This window comes from Micromesistius poutassou (assembly GCF_964030765.1).
Source record: "Micromesistius poutassou genome assembly, chromosome: 13".
In the NCBI taxonomy this organism is placed as follows: Eukaryota; Metazoa; Chordata; class Actinopteri; order Gadiformes; family Gadidae; genus Micromesistius; species Micromesistius poutassou.
In genome coordinates, this window is record NC_140283.1 from 9818154 (window position 1) to 9830966 (window position 12813).

Genomic DNA, 12813 nt, shown 5'->3' on the forward strand with positions numbered 1-12813 from the left:
TTTATTCGGAAACCTTCACTTTAGCTTAAAGAGTTTTTAAGTTTTAAGTTTTAAATGTGTTTTTATGTTAGAGAATGAATCTACAAACTGTTTTGATTAAGTTTCTCAGCAAAGTGGATATCATCTCTTATTGAAAGAGAAGTTAAATAACCTTTTGCACAGATTTAAAGGCTATTTGTTACATGATGATGAGGGAAGTCTTCACACATTTAAGCAATGCTGACCAAGGAGCAAAGCTGGATGGGATTTTTTATTTAGACAATGAGGTAATACCAGGTAATACCTGTGGCTGCTCATGATTGCGATACAGTGCTCAAATATATTTGACAGGCCTGAGAATAATAGGCTTTCGGTGCTCCTCCATGACCAGGACACTTTTTTTTTTGGAGATTTTGGAGACCAGTTTATTCTAGTTCGAAGGACAATGGTACATGAAGATGGTGATCCATGCTGCCATTTCAGAGATCACTCATACACTGAGTGTGTGTGATGATGGCTGGTTTAACCTGTGCTGTGCACATTGATTAGTCAATGTACAACAGGTGTGCAGCCTGTGGCCAGTGTGTCCTCGGACAGGCCTTCTGTGTCCTTCACGGTTTGGATGGGAAGATGCTGACAGTCTGCATAATTCATGGTGGAGTTGATCCACACTTCTTTTCTGGGCGTCTGTTTCTTGAGCTGTGTGTTCTCAACCTCCTGTCTCATGGGATAGGAACAGAGAACCATTATTCATTGAAAAGTTATTGCATTGCAGTTTAAAGGTCATGTTGGTTTTCAGAAGCCTAGGCAAAGCCACTAGGCAATGCGTTCAAAAAGTTTTCACACCAGATTGGTACTTTTTGGGAGTATTGGATATTGGAACCAGCCTCCTACAATGCTTGTTGGCAAGAAGTTTGAATGTAAAGCCTATTGCTTTGACTATTGCCATACTTTTTTTTTGAGCTGAGACTATGAGCTGTCCACTATGTTATCACAGATGCAGAATACAGCCTGAGTGAGATGGAAACTCTGAGGTACATCTCCTCCTTGGAGTGAGGAATTGTCCTGGTCCAGTCTGCAGCAGATTACCTTACAGATGGACAAAGGCACTGGGTCAGTGGTATTGGGTCAGTGGGTCAGAATTTATATATCAGGGAAAAACTGAGGTGATGGAAGGGGGAACTCATCCATATAACATTAGATTTGTATAGTGTGTTTCTCTTAAGGTTTGAGGCAGGTTTCAAAACTCTTGGTTTCCTTGACAAGCCTAGGGCTCACCCTGAAATCGTTGAGGTTCACCAATGTACTGAAACCACTGGAGGCGAAAGATATGTCAACTTTGTTTGAGGTTGACTACTCAGCTCCTGGTAGTAAGTCACGGCATCTGTTGCTGGGGAGAATTGCTCTAGTAATAGTTTTGTGTCTGTGTAGGAGAATGCAGAGCCTTGACACTAGAAATGGGCCTCCCACAGCGTCCTGTCAATGTATTCCCCCATGATGAAGACACTTCATGACACACAGCTTTCCAGAGGTAAACGCATCTGTCGTAGTTCTCACATTGCCCATTCACCAACAATGAAAGATTAAGAAGCTGTATAACGTAGTATACAGTATGCAGGCTTCATGTTCTGACATTTGAATATTTTACATTTACAATCAAAACAAGAAAAAAATAGTTTACATTCATTACATAAATAAATGTTTTTTTAAATTTTTTTTTAAAGACATTTATTCATAACATTTATTAACTACCAACATCCAGGAAAAAGCCTTCCTCATAACACTAGAACTCTAAGCACTTAGAGGATTGTTATACAATTATTGGAGCCCAACCAGTACTTGATTTATGAGTCTGATATTGATAATTTATGATTAATGGCCATCAAACATTCCTGATGCCAATATTTTATCTGATATCACGTTTTCTTTACCCTCAACTTTGTTTGTCAAAGAGCTCTGAGGCAGGATATTATACAGTTTATACCGTTTTTTAAATGACATGAAAAAAACATCTTGTGGAGGCATGATTATACTTCCTGCAATTCAGGTATGTAATTAGACGAGTTTCTATTAATGGCTCTGTGTACCAAACCTCACCTTGTGATAAAAACAAAGGAGAAAGGTTCAATAGACCGATCAATCTAACAGATTGATGCAGTTGGATTTTAACAATAAATTGTGTTTGATTGTTTTCAAACTCCTCTGTAAATGTATGTCTGCAATCGTTAACGACTTTATAACTGCACGTAGCAACAAGCATGTTTCCATAATGGGATGAGGAAGGTGGAACACACTTCTGGTCACGGCACTGCTCCACCTGCGTGCAGCTGCAGCAGCAATTATCTGGGTCAACAAGTAGCATACCCTAGGCGTAGGGTAATTTGCTGCCTTTGCTGCCTTGAAACTTTAATGGATAGTCTGCCACGACTTTCTGAACAAACAGGATTATATAGATTACTTTCAAAATATATGCATTAAGCAGATCCTGATTACCTTCTTAAATTGTAATACACCCTCTAAATGTCTGTCTTAAAGTCCTGCATTTACATTTCTACGTACGTAAAAGAAGAAAGATATTTTATATTAAATGTACATTTAATATAGTATTAAAAGTATGTACACCAATTTTTTATGGTTGAGGTTTGAAGGGTAAATCTTCGATGAGGGACCTAGCGACCTCGAAGGGTTCTGATCAAATATGACACATATCGGATTAATAGGACCTGGGATGCGCCACCAGTAGACATTTAAAACGATGAAGTGTTTAAGGCTGTATTATTATTTTAATGAAAAATGAAACGGCAATTACCACTTGACCCACTTGTGCCCACATTAGCCTTCCACGCTGCTGCAAGGTCACATTATTCATCCTTAGCGGTTCTCTGGGGACAAAACGACATTCTTATTACATTTATTCAAGTTGCTGACACCATTGTAATTTATGGTAAATAGTAAATATATAAAATACCAGAGATTAACTCAAAGATGTGTATAGTATGATGGATTGTGCTGCTTGGCCTGAGGCTCCCTATGTTTACATCTGGCAGCTGCTCCTCTCGCCGGCCATGTGTGTCTGAGCCAGCCTGGCCAAACGGATCACCAGTCACTGCTACATGGAATTCTGAAGGTTCACCTAGCAGCTTATTTAATCAAAATTGAAATATCCAGCAATAAACACACACACAATACATTACACCCCACTAAAACCATGTGGCATTTGTTTGATTTTGTTTTGTGTTTGTTTATACTATTTAAATTCATCCCTAATCATTCCAATGTCCCAGAGAGTTCTATATTTATTTATTATATGTAGAGATTTAAAAACATTAGTCAAAGATGCAGTGTGTAGGATTTAGTGGCATTCAGATTACAGACTACAGATTTATCCAGGTTATTTTAAGCGGCAAAATGAAATGTTAGGTAGGCTACTGCAACTTCAACTTTGGCAGTTGCAGGGGGAGGGGGAAAGGGCTCACCTGCTGTTGCCATGGCTACACCAAATGGTTGAACTAGGGAAACTCGGCACACGGCGCACGTTATAAAGCTACACATGCACCCATAGCCAAATATTGATAAAGGAACAATCCTATCGACTGTTCAACACACACACACACACACACACACACACACACACACACACACACACACACACACACACACACACAGTAGGCCTACACCAAAACACACACACACACACACACACACACACACACACACACACACACACACACACACACATAGGTTAATGCAAGCTTATCTCAGCCCAAGCGCTCATTAAAACGGTGAATGTAAACAGAACGACATCAGCTTATTCACCGTTTCATGAGCTGATTCCCTCTAGACACTTCTTGACAGCAAAGTATTTGGTTCAATGGAGCATGATCACGGGAAGACACACTGGCAGTGTTCTTCAAGCCTCTTCCTTGAAGTAAGGAAAATCTTTACATTTTATAGGAAAATGTTGCAAAGTTAAAAACATCAGAGCATGCACGTTGGGTACAAAGAAACAAAAGGTGAACCCAAAAGGGGTTTCTCGCAGTTGGTTGAACATTATACAGACCGTGAGACTGACTGGATACGTTGTATGTGGTCACATAGCCTCACGATCATAAAAGGAGACCTTATTTATAATGGTATCATAAAATGGACTAGTTAAAAATAAAAGCATGGCTCTATTCATTCGTTCACACTCATTCACACAGTTATGTTGCCTGAGTCGGGTTGTCTGAATAATACATAATTGCAGCTCCTCATGACCAAGTCAATCTTTAAGGGGCCAAGGTCCATCACCCACGTTGTGTAACATCTGTCTTAACAACTGTCCTTTTTCTGTGTTTGCTCTTAACAACATGAAAGGCCTGTACTCCGTCAGCTTGTCGGGGACTATGACCAAGCAGAGAAAGTTGGTCAACACACTTTACTCCTCATTATAACCCCGCCCCATTTCCTTTATCCTTTTCTTTATTGTAAATAATATAGCACAGAGCATTCATTTGCCGTTGAGGTTTGCCGCCCAGCCAGTTCTATTGGCTGCTCCTGCACACCTCCGTGGTCTGAATGTTCACTGTGGCATTGTTTAATGGGACTGTCAGTTAGCATTATTAAAACGGTGAAACGGAAACATTAATCAAATTGGATTCCTGTAGCGCAGTTTTTCCTTTCTTGCCCCTGCGTTTCAGCTTCTTATTGCCATCTCCATTGGTCCGATGTTTGATATTTCTAACCGCCTGTACAGAATCTTTGTTCCCAGATCATAGTCACAGTTGTTCACATCCTCGGTTATAAATGTCTTTGAACAAAAGTGTCTGTTCAAAGTCTAAATGTGCCTGATCTCCAAGGATCCAGCGATGACGAGGAACGCCCCCGCTGGTGGGTCCACGTTCATTGAGATGAAGGGCGTGGTGGACCAGAGGGCTCAGGTTCCTGAAGACCACAGAGACGGACTGGCAGGTGGGCTCCCCGCCCTTTCCTTTGTCCATCGCATCCTTCTTCGAATACTTCCCCACTCTTACTCCTTCCTTCTCCATACCTCGACATGGAGAAGGTTTAATAACAGGACACGTTGTTGATAACCACGTGTCAGGAATGTCTCCCAAGTGTACTTATGTGTGGAATAGTTATTCATCAGAGGTATTTATTTGCTAATTTGTCCAGGGATGCCACATGCTGGCCTGTCATAACTACTGGCGCTGGGCGTTGTGCTATATCAAGAAGCTAATAAGTGTAATGAGTTTGCTCAGTCAAGCCAACGGATTTCACTCCAATGCAATGCAGGGCCTCCTGCTGATTGGCCCGGTGTCCCATTAGTCAGTTGAAAGGTACAGCATATTGCATAGACAAACAAGCTATTTTAAAGGGATGTGTATGAAGCTCATTGCTATTCATCTTGCTCATCTTTTCCCGTCTCTTTGAGTGGGCGGTAGGCTATCTCCATTCCATTAATAAATACTAATGCTGCTAAATAACATTTTGAAACCACATTTTTTATGAAGACTTTAATTACAGAATGCTTCTGGCAATGTATGGTTAAAAGTAATGTGTTAAGTAAGTAAGTAAGTGTGTGTGTGTACGTGTGGATTGTGTAAGAAGGAACTCACTCTCCGCTCCACTCTCCAAATGGGAGGATTTTTGTATTCCGTCGTTTAAAAATAGAGCCATGGACAGATGGAAACACTGCCTGGACAGATTGAAACACAATGTCCCTCGGCAAATCCTTCAGGAACATTTCATTATCTTCTGGCTATATGCACTCATATGCGCTCCACACACACGTCAACTAGGCTCTTGAATTTTTCAGGACTTCCAGGAGTACCCTTTCCTTTTAAATGCCACAATATGCCGGTCTTTTAGTATATGTACAGAGTGTGTTGTTTGTGGTTGGAGGCTAACATGGCCTGTTCCTCATGTCAGGTGTCCAGAAGCCTTAAATCTACTGGAGGCATGTTGGACACGGTGGACGCCTGCTCTCTGCTCTACAGACAGGTGGAGGGTGAGGCCCAGTCTGTTAAACCTGGTTATAGTCTGTTAACCGGGTGTAACTGGTTAAACCTGGTTAAAGAGTCCACCTTAAGGCGTCCTGTTACACCTGGTTATCGTCTATTAACCAGGGGTAACTGGTTAAACCTGGTTATCATCTGTGTTAAACAATCCACTGTTTAACCAGGGACCGATGGCGGGAGCTGGTCCAGGCCACGCTGCCTCACACCGACGACCACGTGACGGTGTTCAACGAAGTCCACAGGAGGCGGACACTTAACCCAGCGCCTGCTGGATGTGCTCCGGGCCGTGGCCCAGTAAGTTCTCCTCCATCATCGTTCCCCCCCCTACTCCACCGCAACCTAACCACCCTTTACATTACGGGCCTTGTTTCTGCCTCCACACTGAAGACAAGAACGAATACGGGCGCGTGATGGAGCCCCACCCCCCGCCTCAAGACTACGACATAAAAATAAAAGTCCTGTATTCAGACCACCTAACCCCACGACTGACGTTGCTCGCAGCAGCTGCCTGTGTGGGTGTGCGTCTCGGTGCACGAAATGTGTTCTGACACGCTGACCACAGCCCCCCTGCCCCAGCGGTCGACTTGATGAGAGGAGATCTATGTTATGTAATGTTAAGAAATGGGCTGCGCTACAGTGGCCTGCAGGGACAAGTAGAAATAAGAAGAAAAATGACATTTTTTTCTGTAGAAAGGCCCGCTAATAGGGTTCCTGTAGACGGGTGGAGGCGTTGCATTAATTTATGGAGTATTGCTATGCATATACCATCATGTCTTACTGTAGTTGGTGTTTGGAGCGATGGAACAGTTTTACATAATCCACATGTCGCTTTACATATCCTTCATTGCAGCCCAGGGGAAGAGAGGGCCTTGAATAGGGATAATCCTAAATGATTTTACAACTTTAGCCCAAAGACCCCATGCTTCATTCCAAATGACTGGGTGTGATTCTCCCATCATATACTATTGTACACACACCTCTCAAAAACGAACAAAAACAAGTTTTGATGTTCTTTGAACTCAGTGACTCCTGACTGCTATACAGTGAGTGTTGGCGTCCAAATTTTTAATTTTTTTGCCCGATTATCCGATTTTACATTTACATTCCCAGTTTCATGCTGTAAAATGGGGAAAGAAAGAAAAGCTGGACCCTTATCCCTGCATTTTTCATAACGTCCCTGATTTGAAATCCCCAATTGTTCAATGCTGCTGCACTGATTCAGACAAACAATATTTTGGTTACATTGATTCTAGTAAAGTCGTGTTCTCAGATATGAATGAATAATCAAATATGTATGAAGCTTTGTTCATCTATTCAATTATGTTTTTCTCTCAGTGAAATGAAGTGTAAATATTTATAAGTTTCCATAATTCTGTACATATGCATATGCATAAGATAGACAAGCTAAGAAATTCACACAGCCGTTCATTAAAAGCTTGCTGATTAATTCTAGCACCACCACATACTGAGACAAAGTAATCAAAGTATTTTTGGGGGGTTTTCTGTTGAGATCTGCTACGTGTAGTGTAATTATCCTATTTTAAAGTTTGGTAGTTCTATAGTTTGAGATTTATATATTACAGTATGTGCCCTATATCTCCTCAATTTACAGTTGAATACATTGGATATATTTAGATGTAAGCAGATGTGGCACCAAAGAATAACAGCTGGCCTCGTGCTGGCTACTCCATCAAACACATTCATCTGCTGCCAGAGCAGAAACAGGAGTCCATATTGTAGTGAACACAACAGATGTGATATGTATAACGACTCAAAATGACTGCATTGTTTTATTGCCATTTCAGCATACATCCAACACCCTATGCGGCTTTAGCTACATGAAGCATTTACAAGTCAATAGTGAACATGGCATTTTAAAAATTAGGATTCCATTTTTTTGTACATATAATAACATATAATACAGCCTTGCACACATTAATAAATATCAACACAATCTGTCAAACATATCACACCATTTAAAAGCCTTGAAATTGTGTAACATTTCCTTCACAGCTCAAGTCATAAATATAGCCTCTGGCCCAAGGTGTCTTTGCAAGAAAAACAGTGACGACCCTCTTGTGTTAACAGTTTGTGAGAAAACTATTGGATTGAAACGCTGAACAAGGAACTACACGTTCCAAACCACGGGTTGTTCGTAGATCTCATGTTCTCAGCTCTACGCTTAAAAAAAACTAACGGTTATGAAGTCCTTTTGTATAAAAGCATTTGACTTTAAAAAAAGAAAAAGTGCATTCCCAGTGAGATGTACAAAATGTTTGCCACACCTCAAAGTAAACCCACAGACATCCAACATGAAACGTGTCCGATGACGACAGAACTAAAAAGGCCTTTTGTTCAAGAATAACACTAGCGTTTATGTGTTTGTGGTGAATTCCTTTGTTGTTGCAGCGGCTGAACCAATATGTCCGGTAGCATCTGACTCAGTGGACCTACCCAGTTACAACAGAAACCTGCCCCAAACTAACACAACCACACAGTAGGAGCCCTCAATAACGGCCAAACAAGAAGGCTTATCCATTCTCACTCTACTAATGCCCGTTATGGAGTAGGGATATGTAATCCCACAGATGTTTGTGTGTGTGTGTCTAATTATTGCACTGAGCTAGAAGATTAAAACTGGGTTTGATCTTACCCAAATCAAGATTGCCAAAAAATACCAGGCAATGGGGAAAATGGCTTTTTTACTTTGTGGAAGTCTTAAAATCCCTTTGTGTTTGCTAATCTATTTTGTAATCAGACAATGCATGTCAAAAAAATATGCAGACTTTGTCCTGATCCTGTGCTCGCTGTTCTTGACATGCAGTTGCTATCAAGGTATGCCTGGTTAAGAATGGTTGAGGTCTGGTTACTCTGGTTACACAGAGGAAAACACTTTATATCTGCTGAAAGCAACCCACTCTAACGAGTGCGTGTGAAGCCCATGCGGCCACATTCAAACGGATTTAAAAAAATCATTGTCAGGGGAAAAGAGAGCTTGAAACAAAATAAAGTCTTTGAGCCTCTTTCGGAAACAACTCCCAAGGACACAGGAGCTGGCCTGTGATTGGATAGAAAGGCAGCGTAAGTGGAGTGTCAGTTTCCCTCATCGGGGTTGCCAATCACAACGGATCCCCCGCAGTGGGGAGAGTGAGTGTGGGGCATCTCTGCAACACGCAAACAATCTCTTTAGCAGTCCTTGCAAAGCAATAAAACGAGAACCTCTCTATATACTGTGAAATGTGATATACCTACCAGTGAATTTGTACAACTCCTTTACATCAGCAGGACCCAACCTCTTTTCCTTTTCCCTTTAGATGATAAAACCCTTTGATTATGTTCTAAATTCTCCCAAAGTTCCTCTTATAAAGAAGAACATTTTTAGCAATACTAAGCTGTGGCTCGACAATCAGTCTCTCCAGGTCTGGAGACTTGCGAGACCCCATAAACCTTTTGGGGGTGGGAGGGGGGGTAGAAGGGAGCAAATATGTAAACGGTAATGTCCATGTCCAAACGTAAACATTAGTGAGGTTAGCCGACGGAACTAACGTCAACGTCGGTTTCTAGCAGCCGGTTTTCCGACGTAAATGTTAAAAACTAAACAAAAACCGTCTCACGAGCCACTCGTGGCTGTAGCGGGAGAACACTACACATTCACGGCTGTGGGTGCAGCAGTAGCAGAGACGCTGCCGCCATCCATCAGTCCTCTCTGAGGGCCCTGGCAAAACACAGACACAGGCACACCCAAAGACCCTGATGAAAAAGGCAAGTACTGTCCGATGAGTGGGGTCATACTGTAGAAGGGATCAATCTCTGCGTTGAGCGACCGCTTTCCATAGCTGAAAATCTGCAGTCTTGCAGGGGGGAATAAAAGAAAGAAAAGCAAAAAAAGGACATTCCAGGTGGATTGGTCTGTGTGTGTTTGTGTGTGGCTATGAGTGTGGGGGGGGGGGGGGGCGGCGGCTGCCCCTCACACCCAGTTGAGGTTAAAGCCCTTGGAGAGCATCACCGACTCCAGGTCCTTATCCTCCTCCTTCTCGCGGAGCCTCTGCTCCTCCAGGAGAGCCACCAGGGAGTCGCGCTGCTCCACCACCTCCAGCATCTCGTTGAGGATCTGCTTCTCCCGGCTCAGCTCCTGCTCCGTCTTCAGGTGGTCTGCGGGGAGGAGGGCCAGGTCAATGACACGGGTCACACCAAAAAGAACACAAAAAGGACAAAAAAAAAGCGATCAAGGCAGGAGATTGAGTAAGCAGGAAGGAAGGAAACAAAGAAAAAACAGAAGTGTTTGACATGTCAGTGGCATCGAGAGGAAGAGACAGAGCAGGGGGGGGGGGGGTTTCAGATTGGAGGCAGGAAGCTCCCTGGAGCTTCGGTATCTACCTTCCACAGCCATCCTCTCTCTCAGGTCCTGCTGCAGCCTGCTCTGCCGGTCCTCCAGCTCCAGCTCCCTGGCACTGTGGGAACACACAGGGCGAGGCGAGACACGTTATTAGGCTAATTCGTCCTCAAGCGTCTTGCTCAGCGTTTGTATCTCCGGCCGCCGACCGCTTCGTTTAGCTTCTACGACGCTATATAGATGAAGGGGACTCCGATGTGCTTGGATAAAGCCTGCCACTCTTGATGCAAGAGAGAAAAAAAAAAAGGAGGGTGAAAAGTACAGAAAATGTAATAGTCAGCGGAAAGGCAATAATGCCCAGGAGGATGTGAATATATTAGGATTTTTGAGCACGGAAATCGCTGTGTAACGTAAGGGTGAGCCGGCGAGACGTCTGCAGCCTCTTAAGTGCCTATTATAACTGAAAGGAGACGACTTCCGGGGTATGATGTAGCAAAGCACTGCCTACCAGCTTCTCTTTAGATCACGTCCCTTTGATTCCGATTCAGAGGCAGAGAGGCAAATTATAATTTTTTAAATAATAATAATAATAATAATAATATATTATATTATATAATAATAATTATAATTATTATTATATGGGCCGTGACTAGCGTCCCATAATAACCTCCACTTCAGGGCTGTGTTCGGGCGACACTGAGAACCGGCATCGTGTGTCAATCACGCCGTCTAAACCAGAACCTGATTGTCTGAAGCGGTGGCACAAAATACATCAAAATACTTCAAAATCAAAACCCCATGGACGAGGCGGTACTCACAATATCATGAGCTCCGACTCGTAGCGGACCAGCGCGTTCTTCTCCTGCACAAGTTTGAACCACTCCTGCATCAGCTTGGGGTCGTCCTTCTTGCCCATGCCTACGGAAGGGGAAGACCAACGTGTCATCGACCAGCGACAAACCACCAGTCTACCCAGATTACCCCCGACACGCAAGACGGACACGGACACACACACACACACACACACACACACACACACACACACACACACACACACACACACACACACACACACACACACACACACACACACACACACACACACACACACACACAGGGTGGGAGGAGGGTGGTTGGGGAGGGGAGTTTGGCAGGGATGCAGTAACAGCCAAGCCAGTATGTCCTAGCCAAGGGGGCGGGCACGGTGGCACATTAGACGCGCAGACCAATGAGGACAGCTGTTGGCGTACCGTGGCTGATGTACTATGGCGGTACGGTGAGCCCCCGTCTTTGGCACGTGTACGCAAACACACACGCAGACACACACAAACACACACGCACGCAAACACACACACTGAAGCACACAAGATGAACTCTTCTGGACACGGAGTCTGCCGTGTCCAGTGTAGATGATGCGTGACGACCGGGGTGGCTATACACAATCGCTAGGCTCTGAGGACCTCCTGTCCCGTCCTGGACGAGTTACGAGGGCCCAGCCCACCTCCCCTCCACAGCGCAATGGGTCCGGGTGTGGGACAGGCACACGATGTACGCATGGCCCTGGCCAGCGGAGGCTAGTCCAACGCGTGACACGCTCATGAATGAATCAGTAGCTGGGGGCCATGAGTGTCTGCTGTAGGTGGAGCCATGTTTCTCTCCTGCACCACCAAGCCTCAGCCCAAAGGCTCCAGTAGGGGGGGTTTGGAGAGAGAGAACGAACGCACGCACGCACGCACGCACGCACGCACGCACGCACGCACGCACGCACGCACGCACACGCACACACACACGCACACACACACTCAGAATCACCATTGACAAACTGTTGGACAGCAGAACCCGACGAAGCACTAAATAAATAAGTTTGGACCTTGAATATTTAAAACTAGTTTTCGGACTGAGGCAAGGTTCTTACTTTAAGGCAAAACAACACCCAGAGGCCAAACCAATCCAATCCATGCTCAGACAGCTTTCTATTATTATTAAATTCCTCAGGTTAGTCCCATGAGCTCAGGTGAACACAACAACAACAACTCAAAAGGTTGATGAAGTATCAGCCCAAAATAAATATATTTTCCGTTAGCTGAACAGCAAACTGATTACATACTGTTGACAAAACCACACAAACCAAAACACACACTGCAGGTAAGTGTAGCTTCCCCTTTCATCTACTGCCGCTACTCAGAGTAGACTGAGGGACGGTCACGTCTCCACCTTCTCACTAACATGCCGTCTCCTTTCCAAGCCGTTTCAAGTGTTATTTTGTTATGATACGACAGTCCCATCCATGCATGCCAAGTACAATGTTTAATAGAGAATACATCAATTATCCATGATTTTCCGGGACACATTTAAAATAAATATGATTGAATGAAGTGAAGTGAATTCCACTAACCCCAAAAATATCATCAAAAATGTATGGGAGGCATAACCTACTTTCTACAAAGTAAAATACGCTTGTCTTGGAGTCTGCACTGCTAGCTAGGATCCACGGTGCCATCA

The 12813-nt window shown here is 43.7% G+C and overlaps 1 protein-coding gene across 11 annotated transcripts in view; it reads right to left on the bottom strand.

Annotated features, from left to right (window-relative positions):
• Positions 1 to 7749: 7749 nt before the first annotated feature.
• mical3a (microtubule associated monooxygenase, calponin and LIM domain containing 3a) overlaps positions 7750 to 12813 on the bottom strand; it is a 73684-nt gene continuing 68620 nt past the window's right edge. For all 11 annotated transcript variants that reach the window (XM_084477307.1, XM_084477305.1, XM_084477314.1 and 8 more), the window contains 3 exons: positions 11130 to 11229; positions 10356 to 10429; positions 7750 to 10130 (listed from right to left, as the gene is read on the bottom strand). In XM_084477307.1, the coding sequence (XP_084333433.1) occupies positions 9946 to 10130; positions 10356 to 10429; positions 11130 to 11229 (359 nt within the window). In that variant the 3' untranslated portion in view covers positions 7750 to 9945. The remainder of the gene's footprint in view (positions 10131 to 10355; positions 10430 to 11129; positions 11230 to 12813) is intronic.